This window comes from Mizuhopecten yessoensis, unplaced genomic scaffold (assembly GCF_002113885.1).
Source record: "Mizuhopecten yessoensis strain PY_sf001 unplaced genomic scaffold, ASM211388v2 scaffold2691, whole genome shotgun sequence".
Taxonomy (NCBI): domain Eukaryota; kingdom Metazoa; phylum Mollusca; class Bivalvia; order Pectinida; family Pectinidae; genus Mizuhopecten; species Mizuhopecten yessoensis.
Window position 1 is genome coordinate 639,689 of NW_018404672.1, and position 21,801 is coordinate 661,489.

Here is a 21,801-nt window from a genome sequence, read left to right on the forward strand (position 1 = left end):
GTATTATTTACGTGTTTATTATATCAAATCTTCTGCACGCGGTCTTCATTTACCTTTTTAGTACTGAAGGGTGCATACCTACTTCATGTAGTATATTTATCTACAGTTGTGTGCTGTTAATATTTCGCATAATTTGTCTTGTCACTAGACTCAATAATGTACTGTGTTGAGACAAAATTAATATTTTGTGTATTTTGTTTAACAACAGACTAACCTTATAATTTAACACAAAACATCAGTATATTATTGATTATTTTCATGTCTTGTATTGCCGCTACAATCAATGATGTATTAATGCCCTTGTCTGTTGTTTGTGCTAGACTCGTTGATTTACTAATTCCCTAGTCTGTTGTTTGTGCTAGACTCGTTGATTTACTAATTCCCTAGTCTGTTGTTTGTGCTAGACTCGTTGATTTACTAATTCCCCTGACCGTAGTTTGTGCTAGACTCGTCGATGTGCTAATTCCCATGTCTGTTGCTTGTGCTAGACTCGTTGATGTGCTAATTCCCATGTCTGTTGCTTGTGCTAGACTCGTTGATGTGCTAATTCCCATGTCTGTTATTTGTGCTAGACTCGTTGATGTACTAATTCCCATGTATGTTGCTTGTGCTAGACTCGTTGATGTACTAATTCCCATGTCTTTTGCTTGTGCTAGACTCGTTGATGTGCTAATTCCAATGTCTGTTGCTTGTGCTAGACTTGTTGATGTGCTAATTCCCATGTCTGTTATTTGTGCTAGACTCGTTGATGTGCTAATTCCCATGTCTCTTGCTTGTGCTAGACTCGTTGATGTACTAATTCTCATGTCTGTTATTTGTGCTAGACTCGTTGATGTGCTAATTCCAATGTCTGTTGCTTGTGCTAGACTCGTTGATGTACTAATTCCCTATTCTGGTGTTTGCGCTAGATTCGATGATGTTCTAATTTTACTGGCTTGTATAGCCGTTCACTCAATAATGTACTTATTTCCTTGTGTTGTTTTGTTTGTCTAGACTCATGGATGTACGAATGTTCATGTCTTGTGTTGACACTAGACTTGTTGGTGTACAATGTGTTAGGAAAGTACTTATGCTTATTGTAGGTCTTATTGCTTGTGTTACTGCTAGGACTCAATGATATACCATGTATTTGAAGCATCATTTAAAAACACGCCATTCACGCTTATGATAGACTATTACACATGTTGAATTGAAGCATTTTTGACATACCCTTTTCCAGTTCTTGTGAAAATGAGGGGATTGTACCAAATATAATGCCTGGTGGCAAGTCAGATCTTGGTTTTTTTCTGCTCACATTTTTTTTGCTTTGATTAATCATTATGTTTAACCTTGTTCTGTCCATCAATTTTGACAATGCATCGAAGAATTTTTCATTACATGAAATCTAAGAAGGACACAAAATAAGTGTCCTGACACTTATGTTAATTCGTCACCTTGGTTTTTGATTTAAAATAATGATGGAGAAAACCAGAAGTTGTGTTGCTATTTTGTGGTCTGACTTTTCTTTATCAACAAATCATTTACATTTACATATTCCCTCCCGTAAAGGGTCGGTTTCCAAAACGGGCCCTTCTCTGGTTCAAATTTCCTGTTGGTGGTGCATTGCCCGTGCCGTTGTGGTCACAAATCTATAAAGTATAAAGATTTAGGTCACTTGGTTTGTTTTTTATGGCTCCTCAAAGTTGTACCTTTCAGAAGCTGTCTAAGTGTTGATAAAATGTGCATGTTATGTAAAATATTAATGAAAATCTAATCAAATGATGGTCACCGTAAAGAATACATTCATGGCATGATTGTGACAAAAAATCATGTTTCCATCGCGCCATTTGGCTGTTTTATGGAAGAAACAATCTCAAAAATGCCATTTTCGATGATAACATTTTAGACACAAAAACTGTGTTTTTTAGAGAATACACCCTTTTATGGGCGTTGGATGCAAACCAATTTTTATCCTATTAAACAGTACGTAATATGCTATTGATGAGAGGAAAAATCATCAAAATGTAAGTGGTGGAACATTTTCAAATGTTGGGTTGAATTAGCCTATGGTTGAATTGCCGATTTTCGACTTTCTTTAGATAATTAACAAAAAAACGAGAGTATTTGCTCGGTATGTTGAGAATATGTACACAGATATGAAAAAAAGTGAGAGAAACACTTTTTCATAAAAAAAATCCAAGATGGCTACTTCACAAGTCCCCGTGGTTGAAGACATTGGCTGACAAATAGACAGAACAACAAACAAAACGTGTTCCTTATGATTTTGGTTGGTTTTCGCATTTACGGGAGTGTTCATAGCTACGGGCGATTGTATAATACCTATATTTATAAGTTTGGTTAGTCACATGGTAACGGGGATCTTTCATATCGAGCCCCAAACATACTTTCGACATATGCACTCCGTTGCCGCATGGAAAACTATTTCAAGTTTTGTCGGAATTTCTTTACCTGTGGTTGTAATGGTCGAGGGTTTTCCAGCGTCCTGTAATACCCAAGGTAGTACAAGATACTGGAGATGTGCGCACACATTCCCATCGTTCTCTCTCCAACTGGGCACTGGCAGTAGTAGTCCTTTATTGGGGCCTCAACATCGGGTGAAACGGTGAACCGTATCCAAACGTTATATTTCGTTTGGCTTTTGTGTCGAGAATGTATTTGACATCGGAGAAGGTCTGGGGAGTGCTGGTAAAGCCACACCTCATAGTCTCCGTCATCACTTAAATGTTCGGCGATGTAACCAGGAGCCAGAGATATCTGATACGTTCCACACGTAATGGTTCTCAAGTAATCAAGATCGAGACGGGGAAACAGTACGGAAGATGCATCCATCTTGACAAACTCGGACCTTGCCCGTCTAGATAGATCCGGATCTGTCTTGACTCTCTGAGCTAAACCATTCGGTGTTGTCAAACGGTCCTTCATACGTTCAGCCATTAGCCTATCTTTGGCATCTCTCTCTGGAGATCTCTGGTAGATCGGTCCTCTAATACCATTCAGACAGGCTGTGACGGTTCGAAGCAAAGCCTCGATGACATTGATAAAGCTGTTAGACACCAATTGCGTTCGGAAGAACGTCCAGTGTTTCAGACGACCATGATAGGATTCCACAATCCACCTCGATTTGGTGATAGTTCTGTCAAGATTTGCTTGGACGTCAGAATGTTGACTTTGACCGGGTTTCAGGTATGACGGCATGCTAGCATTGAGGCCAGAGGCTTCGAGAACTGGTAGGACATCTCTAAAACCTCGGTCAACGACAACGTTGTCGTCTGGTTGTAGCCAAGTAACTAGCTTGTCCATGACTTTTTTTGTAATTGTAGCATCATTTTCGCTGCCAGTGAATGGTCCTACTGTGTCCAGAATGTAGCCATCTGGTAAGGCGATGCTCATGAATTTGAGATAGTTTCTCTTCTTCTGGCCACAGTAGGACATTCTCTGGAGCTTGTGGTCGGAGCTTTTCTGGATATAAATATAGGTGCCATCTAATATGGCAGTGGCTTTATCTCCAAAAAATGCTTCTGAAAAGACAGTATTGTGCCCGAGCAACTGTTCTCTTGTCAAGTGATCCGGACCTAGAAATTGTGGGACTATCGATGTGTCTAATGCCTGTACTATGGAGTGGAAAGTTTTGGACACACTTGACTTGGAAATTCCAAAAAGAGAAGAACACTGACTCCAGGAAATGTCGGTTTTCAGTTTTACCCAGAACAGTAATAGAGCATCGTGTGTAGTCTTGGTATATATACCAGATGAAAGATATGGGGAACAGTGCGAGTGGATTTCGAGGAACTGATCTTTGGACCAACCTGTCCAGGCCATGCATGCCGAGTCATCAAGAGAAGAAAAGCTTATTGTAAACGCAGACTGGTTCTGTGAAAGGACGTGCGACACCTCTAGGAGGTCATTAATGATTTCGGACGATTTTGATGGTAACTGAGATTCCAAGGAACCTCTACCATCAAGGACAACCTCTGTAGACGGATCTAAGTCGTTACCAATAAGGTGAATGGAGCAGACGCGGGATGAGGTGGGACACCACAGTTTGTGTGAATAGATCAGGTGATGTCTTGCACGTTTTGGTAAGACTGATGATTTTGTTCCATTTCTTGCAAAGGTAACAAGACAGAGACAGCATTTTTTGTGTGAAGATGATCCATTCAAAAGATCATGAAGGGTCAGCAACGGCAGGATATGGGACGGGGAGTCGTCTTCTTCCTCTATTTCCTGGTTCTGCTCGGGTTCAGGTTCAGGCTGATTTTTGTTCCGAAGATACTTCATGTAGCACTTCTGGCAAATAAGTGCTTGTTCCTTTGCTGACATCAATCCTTGTTGCACCAGCGTATCTAGGAGCCATTTATATTGTGGACTATTTACATTGCGTGCACTTCTGTTCTTATTGCCACTACGTTTCTTGAAGTATACTTGACACCCTTCTCCAACACATTTACCCTCCATCTTGAAACAATAACGATTGGTTTATGAAGCGTCGATAAAGTAACAAAATAGCAAGCCACCGATGATTGCTGTAAACAGCTAATACTTAGTAGTTTGGTACAATTATGCGAAAATGTGTGATAAATAACGAACAACTAATTACACAAAATAACAAGACAATATAATAAATCACATTCAATACCTCCAAGAAGCGCAGAATTGATTGATTACTTAGAACAAAATAAAGTATTTCATATGGATAATCTATCTATTCGATGTGGCGTGGTCGGCAGGCACAAAGAAAGTGAGACAAGTCAGGGTCCCAACCCTGACAGAGCCACAACGCTTTGGAGATGGGACAATAAAACAAGGAAAGTGAGACAAGAATAGCTAGCGTCGAGTCAATGATTCCGTAAACGTATAGACAAAGACAAGAAGATACGGATAAATGTACAAGGCCACACGATCAGAAAATTCAGAAGAGGACAACTTGAGATAGAACAGTATTCATGTATCAGGGTGTCCTCAGTGTAAATCTTTATATCGATACTGTTTATTTAGTCGTTACACATCATAAAACTGTCATGAAAATATCCGCTCTGATATTCAATATAAAAGTTTGTATATAATAAGCTATATAATAGGGTTTCAGACAAGGTTGTTACTCATTTCCCCTTTTCTTTCAATTTACAACCACATTCAGGCGGCGATATGAGAACGTTCCACCACATGGAATTAGCTGATTTTTGGTACACATATGAAACAAGTAAAGCTCTATCCGATTTTCTGATGGAAATTTGCATCCAAAACTATATAACGGGAGAAAATTGCAATTTTATGGCATTTTTCTTCATAATTGTGTCTCTGCAAGTGCATTTTCATCCGAGAATTTTTTTTTTTATGTTTTATGAATAAACACGATGTTTTGGAAATATTTATCAAAAGAAATTTATACTATGTTGCGAATTACAATTTCGAGATAACCTTCTTTTATTTACGAACTTATGTCTTTGATGCTGAAATTGACAACTTTATAAAAATACATTTTCACTGAAATTATGAAATCTGGGTGTCGGAAAGGTGTAAAATTATTCTTCGGAAAAGAAAAAAACAGTAGTTGAGCTAGATAAGAAATTATACGGGGGCAGGCTCCTATGGAGAATTAACATTACTGGAAACAGGCCCTTTTTTCAAACCAAATTCCGGGGCTTTATATAAGAAAATTTATCTAAGTTAGGTTTCAGATCATGTTTAGATATTTCGAAATAACTAAAGCATAATAATGTAGTACATACATTTTGAGGAAAGTAAGTAATAAATAAGTATTCAATGAAAGAGATATAACGTTTTCTCAAATTTCATTAACGGTATTTTTTGAGTCCGGACAGGAAACAATAATAGTCGTTTGTGGACTTTGAATTAACTCATAAGTCTCTAAAGTTTATTGTATGTTTTAATCTTTACTGACGAAACTCGCATTTTGTTTATTTGGTTCGTCCTCACTATAAATACATGTATACATTTGAATCTTCAACAAAATACACATTGTGCACATGCTAATTAAATTATCAATTAACTGTTTAATCATAGGAAGTAGTTAATCGATAATAATACATACACGGAAATTAAAGTTTTTATCAACTATAATTACACGGTAATTAGATTATTAATTCTATTCAAATACGGCCTGCTAGCATTGTAGCGAGTGATTCTTTATGAAGCGGGAATTACTTCCCCTTGTTAACAGCAGTGACAAACAATTCGTATTAAGGTTCCCGTACCAGTAACTACGTATTGGAAACTGTATTTGCCGGCATGACTATAGCTTTGCTAAATCAATTCTGAAAAGATAATTATACCTTGTGGGACTTTTATGAGAAAAATAAAGATGTATTGAAAAAACTATACTCAACAGCAGCGTTTTGAATGTTAAATTCAATGGAGCTAGACCGATGTTTAAACCCAGGACTTCAGATTGTTAGACTGTCGCTGTAACCGATTGGGTTATCTGGTGGTCTACTGCAGTGATCTGACTAAACTGTGCTATAGATATATCCAAATAGAAGTTAATGGGAGGTTACTGTATAAAGGTACAACCACAGAGAAATGGGACAGGGATCTCAAGTATGCAAATATAAACCACCATTGAAAGGTTTAACTCATTCACCCCTGAAATTTCATTATGAACTATTCCAACCTTTGAATTGGAAGAGTTCAAATGTGTCTTCATGGGTGAATGCGTTTAATGTGTTTACATGCGTGGTTGTCATCGTAAATGGTTGTAAATAAGAAGGATGGGGCGGAAAATCTGACCGCGTTTACACGAATTCTGATATTGACACATTTGTGATTTGTGATTATATCATTCATACAATGCAAATACGTTGTGATTTTATTATCTATAAAATGCAAATACGTTGTTATTATAGGTTGTCGTAAGCAATACAACGTATAAATGGGAATTAAATTATTAATTACGAAATGAACATTTTTTTTAGATAATAAGAGTACAAATACTCTAGTTTATACAGTTAAGATGCATGCAAATGAGACTGTAATAACCTAACACGTGATGACAAAATAATCTTTGTAATGCAAATACATTTTAATAAGTTATATTATCACTTTAAATAAAGGTAATACGATATTTATCAACATAAAATACACTGTAATTAGAATATAATAAACCAAATACATTGTACAGATTAAAAGATACGAATCCGTTGTCGTTATTCATATTAATAAACTAATGGAAAAATAGAAATAATATAAAGCTTTAATGGTATAATTATAACAATGAAAATAATAATATAGAATACAAAGCGATGGTTATAAATTGATCTATAATGAATTCAAACAAAAGATACATATAGTTCATATATACAATACAACCACATGGATACGGGAAACAAAAACAAATAGATAGTACCTAGATGATTTATAAATAACATGGAAATAAGAAAATTACCATACCGATACATGGTTATTATTTTATCTTTAACAACCATACAAATACCTGAATATTAGATTAAACAAGACAAGTAAAAGGAAGATAGATCAAATGTGACAATATAGATAAATTGTAAAAAGAGTAAACAATACAAACAGATGGCAGTTAGATAATCATCAACAATTCAAATACACGGTAATAATATTATACAGTACAAATACCTGGTGATTGATTCCTTACAGAAAATACAAATGCTGAGTAGTCGGTACACATACGTGGTTATTGTTACTTTCAGAAAACACAAATGCATAGTAGTTAACTCATCTATACAGTACAAATACGTGAAATTGTTACGTTACAGAAAACACAAATGCATAGTAGTTAACTCATCTATACAGTACAAATACGTGAAATTGTTACTTTAAAGAAAACACAAATGCATAGAAGTTAACTTATCTATACAGTACAAATACGTGAAATTGTTACTTAACAGAAAACACAAATGCATAGTAGTTAACTAATATATACAGTACAAATACGTGAAATTGTTACTTAACAGAAAACACAAATGCATAGTAGTTATCTCATCTATACAGTACAAATTCGTGGTAATTGTTACTTTACAGAAAATACAAATGCTGATTAGTTAACTCATCTATACAGTACAAATACGCGAAATTGTTACGTTACAGAAAACACAACTGCATAGTAGTTAACTCATCTATACAGTACAAATACGCGAAATTGTTACGTTACAGAAAACACAAATGCATAGTAGTTAACTTATCTATACAGTACAAATACGTGGTAATTAGTACTATACGTACATTGTTTTACCAATTTGTCAAGAATTAGGAGAGGAACGTCACACAGAGGTAAACAGCTATGGTAATTTAAGGACGGCCTCACCTGTGTGCAAGATGCATGTGTGTAGTGTACGCGTGTGTGTTTTGGGAGGCTGCGATATGTTCGTGTTTGTCTCCTTGTAATAGCGCGGAACTGATGCCGACTTTATAGTGATACCTCACTGGATCATACTGCCAAGGACACCCATCAGGACACCCCATCCGGTCACATTATACTGACAACGGGCGGACCAGTTGTTCCACTCCTTAATTGCTGAGCGTAAAGCAGGAGTAGAAAATACCATTTTTACAGACTCTGGTATGTCTCGGATAGGGGCAGAACCAAAAGCCTTCCTCACAGGGGCGAACGCTCAACTAAAGGTTGGAAATCCAAATGGCTCTAAACTAATCTAATGTTGAAACAGAAGGGGAGCCCGGGGCGTAAAACCATTTTGTTTATAAATATCAAAAGGTAGAGGAGTACTGGTAAATTTCTAATAATGAATACTGTATAGCGCCTTAAATTTGCGGGGTCAATATTTCGCGGTTTTGTATTCAGTTCATATTTTAGGGAGTTTTATTTCGCTGTTCATCCGAATCCTATATGTCGTGCAAAGTATTTTGAGTGTCATCATTTAAGGGCTAAACTTCGAAATACAGGTAAACCGTTTGAAAACACTTATCCCGAGCGTCGTCATCCGCCGGTGACTTCAGTCGAAAGAAAATCAAATGTGTATGTACCTTTGTAGGAGTAAACTGTAATCAATTAATCACCTACTGTGCACATAAATATGATGTGACCACTTGTATGTAAGTGTTGTTTTTACATGGACTTCCCAGTTGTCCGGTGATAATCTGATTTGAGTTCATTTAAGCTTGCATTACAGCGTTGGGTGATAAGTATTTTCAACATGTTGTGATGAGGTCAGTAAAAGTGGTAAACCTTTCCGATAATTTCGCTGGTGTTTAGAATTCGTTGATATTACTCAAAGCGCGAATATACAAAATGTAGCGAAATTAAAACCCCCGCGAAATATAACCGCTTGAGTTTGAGTTTAAATAAAGTTTATTGCATAAATACTACACAAAAGGATTGGACGCAACTTATCCATGTCCTCTCCATAATACAGGTACATATATGCAAAATTAGCAGTGGCCTAATAATAATAAGCACATAATATAGTTCACATAGTAAAAGAAAAGCAGAATATCAGAAAGAAAAATAGATACTGATAGATGAATTAAGTATTACAACAGCTAGCTATAGATGACACCATATATAGACATGTATTTACGCAAACTGTCGAAAGCTGAGAATAGTATTTGGGAAAAGAAGTAGAAAACAAGGGCAGAAAAAAAAGATAAAAGAGGCGTGAGTAAGAAATAACAAACTAGGTTTGTATATGATGTACAAATACATACTACTTTTACAAGATAGAAACGGTATACAGTAAAGTGTGTATAACAGGTATAGTAAACCATGCCACTACTCAAAAGGGACTACTGTGTGGCTACCATTGTTTTGGGAACGATGTATTCAGTTCAACGAAATATGAATGCCAAAGACATTTAAAGAAAAGTGCCATTTTAAAGAGTTTAATTTTATGGACCTTTGAAGTGACAATGAAAAAAGTATTTTGTGTAGAAATACAGATTTAGTGATGGACATATTGTAACAGCCAACAAATTGGGGATGAATTAAATTACTTTCTGGAATACAAGTCATTAACTGAAGTTTGAATAAATAAATAAATATAATTTTGTTAGACCTAATTTTATAAAGTTTAACGCATATTTGAACTCCAGACATGGTATATGTCTTGAAAAACATTGTGCATTTATTAAAATATTTTGTTTAAAATAATATTTGTCTTCCTTGATATGAAAGACACGAATATTATTGATGTGATTGTGATTGTGTGACTAACCTAGTGAACTGTGTTGTATATTCTCTTATACAATGCTTTGATATACTTTGTATTATAAATATAATAAAATTGAATTGACGTTTTACATTTTAGCTTGTGACTCCTGTGTTTAACACTGCCCACAGGCCACAGGTTTCTGACTGGGTCTTTGATAACGTTAACTGTCATTATTTATTGCACTTCCTAGCATCCATTAAGTGGGTCGGTGACCCTTGCTATGTTGCTTTGTCTCTGTTGGGACAGTGGTCGGTATTAGCTACGGGGCACAGGAGTTAATTATAGAAAATCAATTTACAAAAGTGGCTTATAACAAAGAAAATAAGTAGTTATAAAACTTGTTGAAAAGTGTTTGGTAAGGATGTAAACAATTATTAGCCCACCCGGCCCGAACGGCCAAGTGAGCTTATGCCTTGATGCGGCGTCCGTCGGCCGTCGTCAATATTTTACTTAAAACAACTTCGTCTTAATAACCAAAAGGCCTAGGGTGATGCTATTTGGCCAGAAGCAAACTGGGATGAAGGGCTACCAAGATTGTTCAAATAAATGACCTTCACCAGTTTTCAAGGTCACAGGGGTCAAATATGTAAACAAGAGGCCCATGGGGCTTAACGGTCTGATATATTTATACAGAGAGTTGATATTTGTTTTTAAAAAATGAACAGAAATATTATTCAAACTGACAAAAAACAATAAAACCACCTTATTCAATATCTTAGCATACACATTTAAGACTGAAAAGTATTTGAAACTAGCACCTCTGATTCTAAAAAAGGAAAATGATATATTTTTAGCACACTGACTCCTTTGGGCCACGCCACACAGCCTTTGGGGGTAGGGCTCAAAATTTTCAAAGTATCAAACTGTCAACTCAGGGTTATAATTCCAATCAAGTTTTTGGCCCCACCCATCAGCACCTGGGGGTCAGCCAGGGCTGATATGTGCATACAATCAAACTGCTAACTGATAATGCTAACCCATATTGAATTACTTCCAATTGAAATTAAACAAATGTTGGTCCAAAATGCGATTTCCCTATATAAATTATAGTAACGTTTACCCCCTCCCCAGGGGGAAACGTGAGACCCCAGGGTCATGAAATTCACGATTTTCGTAAAGCACCTAAAGACTATTCCATCTATGAAGAGTATTTGATTCTACCATATCTGGGTATTGAGAAGAAGAATTTTGAAATTTCGGTCAATTCGACATTTTTTGGCCCCGCCTCTCAGCCCCGGGGGCTAGGGGCCATATAATTCACAATTTATGTTGACCTTTGGCCGTGGAAGGTTTCTGCAAAATTTCATTGAAATTGGTTCAGAGCTTTTGGAGAAGAAGTTGAAAATGTAAATTGTTTACGGACGCACGACGGACGACGACGGACAAAAGAATTGGAATAGGTCACTTGAGACTTCTTCCGAATAACCAAAAGGCCCAGGGTGATGATATTTGGCCAGAAGCATGCTGGGATGAAGGGCTACCAAATTTGTTCAAATGAATGACCTTCACTTGTATTCAAGGTCACTGGGGGTCAAATATGTTTAAAACATTAAAACAACTTCTTCTGAATAATAAGAAGGCCCAGAATGTTGATATTTGGACAGTAGCATGCTTAAATGAAGGGCTACCAAGTCATTTAAAAGACCTTGACCCACTTTCAAGGTCACATTTGGTCAAATATATAAAACCTTTAAATGACCTAATCTCATTAAACAGAGGATCTAGGGTGGTGATATTTGGCAAGTTGCATGGTGAGATAAAGGGCTATACAGTTTGTTCAACGTAATGTCTTTGTTTTACTTTCAAGGTCACAGGGGTCAAATGTTTTAAAATCTTTTAACAGTTTCTTTTGAATGACTTATAGTCATAAATACTGATATTTTACCTGAAGCTATATTTTAGATAACGTTTATGGTTACAAATGTGATATCAATACCAGGTGAGCAATGCAGGCCGATTGGGCCTCTTGTATTTAAGGTCACATGGGTCACTTGTCTTAAACAATCTTAAAACAACTTCTTCTGAATAACCAAATGACCAGTATAGGGGTCAAATATGTTAAAAACTTTAAACAACCTCTTCTGAATAACGAAAATGCACAGGGTTATGATATCTTGCCAGTAGCATGCTGGGATGAAGGGCTACCATATTAATTCAAATGAATGACCTTCACTTATATTCAAGGGCATATGGGTCAAATATGTTAAAAACTTTAAACAACTTCTTCTGAAATAACCACATTGGCCAGGGTGATGATATTTGACCACTAGCATGCTGAGATGAATGGCTACCAGTTTTGTTCAAATGAATGACCTTCACTTATATTCAAGGTCACAGGGGTCAAATATGTTAAAAAACAACCTCTTATAAATAACCAAACGGACCAGTATGGTGATATTTGGTCAGAAGCAAACTGGGATGAATGACTTTTTTTCAAGTAAATGACCTTCACCCATATTCAAGGTCACAGGGGTCAAATATGTTAAAAACTTTAAGCAACTTCTGATGAATAACCAAAATACCCAGGATATTGATATATAGTCAGTAGCAGACTAGGAGGAAGTGCTACCAGTTTTTTTTAAATGAATGACATTGACTTATATTTAAGGTCACAAGAGTCAAATATGTTTGAAACTTTTAAATGATTTCTTAATAACCAAAAGGCTCAGGGTGTTGATATTTGGCCCGTATAGGATGAAGGACAACTGTACTTGTTAGTCTACCATTAAAAGCATTTAAACCCATATATTGATATGAACACATAATATATATACATAACACATACAAAAATAGACTTATAATTTCATACTGATACATACTCCCCCCTGTTCTAAAATGACGTCCTCGTCATATTAACAGGATATCCTAATAACAGCCTAATAGGACTGAATATTAATCCATCATCTTCCTGTCCATGGGAACTTGACTCAGACACTGATAACTCTCATCAGAGCTTCCAGAACTTTGTCCGGCATTCCGTTCAATGTTCCACCCTCTGCCAATCTCTGGATGTATTGTGATTTTTCCATTCTGTCAGGTAGTGCTCCAGTTGTCTGGCTCATAAAGATAGTTCCCACTTCTGTTTGTTGTCTGTCTAGTCGATCTCCGAGGTTCGCGAACGGCCCATTCCTGTCCGGTATGCACTGCAACTATATCTGGTGCAACATCTCCATCCTCCTCCCTCTCTTCATGGGATGGATCCGGGTCAGGTTGAACCAGAGATTCTTCATCACTTTCAGATGTATGGCCGTCACCATTGTCTCTCATCGGGTAAGTTGGTATGCCTGCTTCCTTGTGATAGCGCGGGCTGATGCCGACTTTATAGTGCTATCTCACTGAAATACCATGCCGAAGGCATCCAGCACAGCATTCCGCCCGGTCACATTATACTGACAACGGGTGAACCAGTTGTTGCCATTACCCTAAATGCTGAACGTTAAGCAGGGAATAACAACTACCATTTTGGGACTTTGGTATGTCCCGGCCTGGGGACAGAACCCATTGCCTACCCCGGGTAGGCACACGCTCAACTCTAAGGCCAAAAGTGAGGTGTTGCCAAACAAGGCGGTAGGAAATTAAAGGTAGTTAGAAGAAGAAAGATAAATAAAGTTCACAAATATTGCAATGGGTGCAGCAGATTCATTTTGGTCGCTTTTGTGTCCCCAAATAAAGGACACCAAAGCAAATCCCTAATTATGCAAGGGGTTCCCGCATAAGATAAATGCAGTGGGTAACAGCAGGTGTATTCTTTTTCCAAACCCCCACCTGCAGGGGTGCGATGATAGGCCGTAGTGCGTGACTTCCGAATCCCTGCTATCTCGCATAATTCATGCATGAGTTTCCCTCAAAATTTGCACCTTGGTCTGAATGTATCCGAACTGGGAATCCGTAGCGTACAAAGAAATTTTGGAATAATACTTCTGCTGTGGTCATGGCAGTTTGATTCTTGGTGGACAATGCCTGGGCATATCTAGTAAAATGGTCTGTTGATACATGTATATTCTCATATCCACCACTAGATGTCTCCAAGGTCAGAAAATCAATACACATCAGCTGCAGTGATTGCGCTGTACGTAGTGATGTTGACAAGAGGGGCAACTTGCTGCAACGTATTTACTTAAGCATGAAAACTTGAAGTAAGTTCTTTTTGAAATAAAACAATGTGATTAAATTTTGACTATTTGTCTATTGTTAAACTAATTTTAACACAGAATACAAAATCAGCACTACAATCAGATAGATTGTTACAGAACCTCGGGTTCTGTAGCAATCACACAGGGCATTGTTATGTCCCTTTAACACAATGTGATTATAACTACAACACTAAATATTAAGTCTATCTGAAGCGCGCCGGTTTTCCTATGTAGGATACCTAGGCATTGTCACTGGTACTGGTTTTGGAGCTATAACCTCATTTCTGTGTCCCTCTGGAATTACTGGTGGTATGACAGCTATAGCAGTAGAAGTTGACGCAGAAGTGCATGGTTTCTGTGATCCAGAGATATCCTTTTTGGGGCTTTTGTACACCAGTCCCTCCTCGTACATCTGATAGTAGCACAGGGGGTTCAGTACGATGGCTACTGAGTCTGATACTACGGATTGTGTCCTTCTCATTTGATCCACATGTCTACGCCACAAAGCGCCCTCTCTAGTTTTGACTCTGTATGAAAGTGGACCTAACTTTACACTCACTGTCCCATGTATTCACGGAATCTTTCCACGATAACCATACACCATTACTGACTGCCCAACATCAAATGTGTTTTTCCTGTCCGGTATGCTAAGAAAACATCATTTTCTCCTGTTCCCTTTTAACTCGACTCTGAACATCGGGCCTTAAGAGATCCATTCTTGACCGTAGACTTTTACCGATCAAATGTTTAGCAGGTGCCTCTCCTGTAGCTGGATGTGGCGTATTTCTATAGGTGAAAAGAAATGTACTCAATCTCTGGTTGATAGGTTTGCCCTCCTTTTTCATGACACTCTTGAAAGTTTCTACAAATCTTTCTGCTAATCTGTTCGTTCGCAGATGATAAGGTGAAGATGTGATATGCTTCACACCATTGTTTTTCAGGAATGTCTCAAATTCCTCGGCAACAAATTGTGGACCATTGTCAGACACTTACTACTTAGGTAGAACAAATCTCGCGAAAATGTCTCTCAGTACACTGATTGTGGCTGAAGCTGTAGTAGAGGTCATATGGATAACTTCCGGCCACTTGGAATGTGAGTACACCAGAATTAGGTACATGTGACCTTTAAACGGTCCTGCAAAGTCTACATGTAGACGTTCCCAGGGTTGTGATGTCCACTCCCAGGGATGTACAGGTGCGGCCTTGGGTTTGGGCAAGTATTGTTGACATTCTGGGGATGACAAACACTCATTCTAGATGTCCTTGTCGATATTAGGCCACCAGACATATGACCTTAGCTTGCTGCTGACATCATCTTCATAATTCTCATGTGTCCTTCGTGAAGTTCTCGTAACGATTCCTTGCGAGAGGTTTCCGGCACAATGACACGATTTCCATACAACAGACAATTTTGATGACAAGACCGTTCTTTGAACTTTGTGTAGTATGGACGAAACTGTTCCGCTTGATACAGTTTATTTTCACCTGACATAACACTTCCTAAAACTTGTGATAGAGTGGCGTCCCTTAGTGTTTCTCTTTGCATCAGAGTACTTGTCACTGGTAAGTTGTCTATTTGCGAAGTGTAAAATACTGAGGCAGTATCTTTATATTCTTCCAATGGATCAATGGATAATGTAGTACTGGTTCATATGAATTCTCGTCTAGAACTTGCTCTTCAACAAACTTAACATTCTTACCTCGTTTGATTTGTCGACCATTAAAACCTCTTTTCTTTGACAAACATGCCTTTTCGATGTGTCCTTTCTTTGAACAGTAGTTACATATGGTCTGTGTGTTCTACCACATCTCCAACATGGTCTCATAGCACTTGTATGAGTCGATGTGTTCTGCTGAGGGAACGAACTTTTAGAGTTGTTTCCCCTTCCCCCTCGGCTTTGTAATTTGTGAACCTGTCCGGCGATCGCGTGCCTCTGTTCGCGCAGCTCCACGGCATCCTTGATGGCGGTTTCCATGGCGACCGCTAATTGATTCGCCTTCTCCAGTGTGAGAGTCCGTTCTGTTAATAAACGTGTCTGAATATTCTCTTTATTAATTCCACTAACAAATCTGTCCCTTAAAGTATCGTTCAAGTTATCACCGAGTTCACAATGCAGCGAAAGTTTTCTTATTTCAGCTACAATGTACGTAACTCATGACCCCTTCATCATGGCGCGGTTCTCTCTTGTGAAATCTGTAAAACGTTCAGCTTTCACTGAGGGTTGCGGATTTAAGTGTCCGTTCAAGTATTCCAGTATCTGAGCGTATCTTAGTTCTACTGGTTTTGCTGGTGCGACGATGTTTTAAAATAAGCTATAAGACTTTGGGCCAATAATAGCTAAGAATGAGGCAACTTTCAGCTCGTTACTTACCCCATTGGCCATGAAATACAGTTCTTTCTGTATAACTTTCCCAAGTTTCGACCGTTTGAATTGGCCAATTTTGCCGACTGACCGTGCTGGTGGTGCAGGCTCACCCATGGCTTCGTTTAGGAAGTAAATGTGCTCATCCCCGTCGCCAGAAAATGTTGTGTCTGTAAACACGACAACACGCTTGTGGCTATTTTACGAACTACTTTTATTGTTTATTCATGCGCGAGGCAATACTAAGTACCAAACCAACTACTAAGTTCCGGATCTAAATGTAGAAAAACAGCAAAATTCAATGAAATGTCATAGCATGCATACTTAATTACAGGTACACGCAAACATTAAGGATGCATTCCCCTTAATGTCCATGACACTTATTTGTCAGTCCACCATTAAAAGTATTTAAACGCATATATTGATATGAACACATAATATATATAAATAACACATAAATAATAGTCTTATAATTTCATACTGTCACGGTATTTCAATGAGGCAGCATTATAACGTCTGCATCAAGTCCGCGATATCACAAAGAGGCAAATACATCAACATATCCTGCCTCGAGCACATATACACACAAGCACGCATACATACCACACACAGAGGCTCGCCCTTTAATGGCCTTAGCTGTTATAATAGGGGGTTAATCAAATTCAAATCAAACCAAATCAAACGGTCTAACCAACGCATGAACATGTAGAGCGTGGTCCCTATTTTGTACCTTGCCTCTGTCATGGCGGGCATAGTATTAAATCTCACACACCCTTGAGTTGGGCTATGCTGACCGGACCACATTTTGTGGACACAAACTCTACTATCTATGCTAAACCATCGAGAGATTCCGCATGGAGAGACTTCAGTTTCGACATCTCGCTTAATTCTACATGTAGTTCCTCTATAAGACATCTTATAAAGGAACGATATTTCAATTACATAAGATATCTGATAGTATATGAAACATCTTTTATGTGCAAATGTCTCGTATATATGTGAGATATTTCGTATATATATGCGAATGTCTCGTAATATGTGAGATATCTCGTATATATGTGAAAATGTCTCGTAATATGTAAGATATCTCGCATATATATGAGAATGTCTCGTATATATGTGAGATATCTCGTATATATGTGAGAATGTCTCGTATATATGTGAGATATTTCGTATATATATGAGATATCTCGTATATATATGAAAATGTCTCGTAATATGTGAGATATCTCGCATATATGTGAGAATGTCTCGTATATATGTGAGATATCTCGTATGTATGTGAAAATGTCTCGTATATATTCGAGATATATCGTATATATGTGAGATATCTTGTATATATGTGATATATCTCGTATATATGTGAGATATATCGTACATATATGAGATATCTCGTATATATGTGAGAATGTCTCGTAATATGTGAGATAGCTCGTATATATGTGAGAATGTCTCGTATATATGTGAGATATCTCGTTTATATATTAGAATGTCTCGTAATATTTGAGATATCTCGCATATATGTCATATATCTCGTATATATGTGAGATATCTCGTATATATGTGAGAGATCTCGTATATATGTGAAATATCTCGTATATATGTGAGAATGTCTCGTAATATGTGAGATATCCCGTATATATGTGAGATATCTCGTATATATGTGAAATATCTCGTATATATGTGAGAATGTCTCCTATATATGTGAGATATCTCGTATATATATGAGAATGTCTCGTATATATATGAGAATGTCTCGTATATATGTATGAATGTCTCGTACATATGTGAGATATCTCGTATATAAATCAGTGAGTTATCTTCTATAGTATATATCTTATATTTACAATCGTGTGACTTTGTCACTTTATAATCCTACCACATTCAGATGGCATTCATGTACGCTATGAATGTTTACGATCCAGGTGTTGACGTCATCATTGTCACCGCTAATCCTTCCTAGACAGCTGAATGTTCTATTCATAGAAAAAACACATACTATAAAAACATTGCAATGTAAATGAATTTTCTATGAGATAAAGAGACTCAAAAAATGGTAAAGATAATTATGTACGCGTATTGAACTGCTTTCAGTTCAAAGCATTGGTAAAATGTCTTATATAGCATGTAAGATAAATTGTTTAATACATTAAGATATCTTATATCGTATGTAAGATACCTCATATGTTAAATAAGTTACCCCACACTACTTTATAAGACATAACTATATAAGATGTATATGCTGAATAAGATATACTCTATATAAGATGCGTGTACTTTATAAGATGTACACTAAATAAGATAAATATAATACATTGTATATACATGTATACTATATATACTAAATAAGATGTATATAAAATATAAGATGTATACAAATTAAGATATATATATACTATATATATACTATAAAAGATATCTCTTTTATATATCTACAGCATATCAGTTCTATCTTCTTGTAATATGATGTATATGTACATGTACCTGTTCTGTTTCACTGTGTCTTGATAAAGGAGCGTAGCGCTCCGAAAATTTGACAACCTAAACTTGTCCACACTGTTGGAATTACTTCTTTGCCCCATATACTATAAAAGATGTATATTTAAGCATTGAACTGTATTTGTATGGTATTTATGATATATTTGAGTGACACATCTTTGCAAACAAACATCATAATGCGCGCTAGCAGTTGTAGAACTGTAAAGAAATAGTTACGTTCCAATCACACATTGTATAGAAATGAATTCCTTACTAGGGCACGCTGTTTCTGTATATGTTTAAATCTATACGTACTACTTTACTATTTCTATAGTCTTAATAGTTGCATTTTACGTAGATGTGTTTACATTGATGAGGTCACACTTGTAGATTTCACCTACGTGTTAGTTTTAAAATGATAGCGTAAGGAACTATCTTATCTTGCCCACACGTAAATAGACAAACTTATCAATATTAAATGATTTTCAGATACGTGAACGGCTACACAGCAATGATGTTCTGAGAACAACACCTTCTACCCAGTATGCACAAGTGTACAGTATATATATATATACTGCTTGATACCCAATAAACACGTGTATAGTATAAAGTGCTCATAAAGCCAGTAGTGACACAGATGTAACAAGTGTCTGACTACAATATCACATGCTACTCTATCTGCCGTATTCGGTTATTGACCAACTTTATAACTGAAGCTACAGTAGAGCCGCCCCCAGCGCTCCGGGACGCTAGACCGTGGACCGAGATACCCCATCAGCGCCCCACTACATCTACCCGGAGTACAGCTAAACGTGTAACACACGGCCAGAGGAAGGCGACAGGACGTTACCGTTGTTTACCCTAGTGTTTCAGGATACTGACAAGACATTTTACAATAACTATGAGGATATTACGTGAAGCCGGATGAACACATGTTGTGTATGTTGTGTGTGTTATAATGTGGAGTTCTAGTCAGTAATTATAAATCGTTGTCAATCTATAATATTTGTTAACATGGGGCCTACAGTAGAAATGTCACCGTCTGATGGGACAGACGGGCAGTTGGATTCAGGTGCTACTGCTGCTGGTGACGATGACGTCACGATTCCATGTGGATGGTTTTCGTTCCATCCCCGCATGTGCCAAAGATTCAGAACCCCAAGGTGGCTCCTGTTTTGCCTGTGTTGGGTGTCCTTTATTCAGGTGAGTAAATTTAAATGCCTTTCATTACTTTTCAACGTAATCAACACTCACTGCTCCGGTTGAGTGACCCCGGGTTGTATAGTAAGGTGTGTCGTGACATTACTTTAAATATGACCTGCTGAGATTACACACAGTATCTACAGATTGTCACTACATTTTGCGATGCATTCGTTGCGTGCTATGCACGTTTGACGAGATTTGAATATTCCATGGGCGAGATACAGGTGTAAACACCTGTGGACGAGATACAATGTTCTATGGACGAGATGTACAATGTTCTATATCAAGATATACATTGTTCTTTGGGCGATAGTAATAATATTCTATAGACGCGATACACTGTTCTATAGACGATATACTGTTCTATAGACGATATACAATGTTCTATAGACGATATACAATGTTCTATAGACGGTATACAATGTTCTATAGACGAGATATACAATATTGTATGATGAAAATATACAATGTTCTATAGACGATATAAAATGTCTATATACGATATACAATGTTATATAGACGAGGTTTACAATATTGTATGATGAAAATATACAATGTTTTATAGACGATATTAAATGTCTATAGACGACATACAATGTTCTATAGACGATATAAAATGTCTAGACGGGATACAATGTTCTATAGACGATATAAAATGTCTATTGACGATATAAAATGTCTATAGACGATATACAATGTTCTATAGATGGTATACACTATAGACGATATACAATGTTCTATAGACGGTATACACTATAGACGATACAATGTTCTATTGACGAGATGTATAAAAAAAAATTATGCTAGGTATATAATGTTCTATGAGCGAGATATAAAATGTTCTTAAGACAAGATATACAATGTTCTGTGGACATAACATATAATGTTCGTTGAACGGGATATACAAAGTTCTATAGACGAGAATACGATGTTCTATGGACGAAATATATAATATTCTATCGACGAGATATAAATAGTTCTTTGGACAAGATATACTATGTTCTTTGGACCAGATATGCCATTTTCTTTGGACAAGATAGAATGTTCGTTGGACAAGATATAAAATGTTTCGGGAATGTGATATAAAATATGTTTCGGTCGCCATACATGTATATAAGGTTATATAGACAATATTTACAATGTTGATAGACGACGTATACTTTTTGTGGGCGATATAAACATTCTTGTGTACAACAGTAGTTATAGCCTTTTTGAGTAAAAAAAACCCACCATCATCCAGTCAGAAATAACGTTACGTAGCCAACAGCGTTCTTTTTCACCAATATCATGCCTCGTTTACCGCTGTTCCCATAGCACAATTCAATCATGTGGACTAACACTACACACCAGGGAATGACGTCAGCATTATTTGTGTACCTATTTCCTTTCAATCTATAGAGGTATAGAAGTTTATAATGGTATTTTGAGGTACTGTACTCATGTATAGTATTAATAAGTGCCACAGAACTT

The 21,801-nt window shown here is 37.0% G+C and overlaps 1 protein-coding gene across 1 annotated transcript in view; it reads left to right on the forward strand.

Moving 5' to 3' along the window:
* The first annotated feature begins 19,735 nt into the window (after window positions 1–19,735).
* The window catches only part of LOC110446426 (solute carrier organic anion transporter family member 4A1-like), a 40,147-nt gene continuing 38,081 nt past the window's right edge, over window positions 19,736–21,801 (forward strand). The window contains exon 1 of the mRNA XM_021491580.1: window positions 19,736–20,331. Within this exon, the coding sequence (XP_021347255.1) occupies window positions 20,143–20,331 (189 nt within the window). The 5' untranslated portion in view covers window positions 19,736–20,142. The remainder of the gene's footprint in view (window positions 20,332–21,801) is intronic.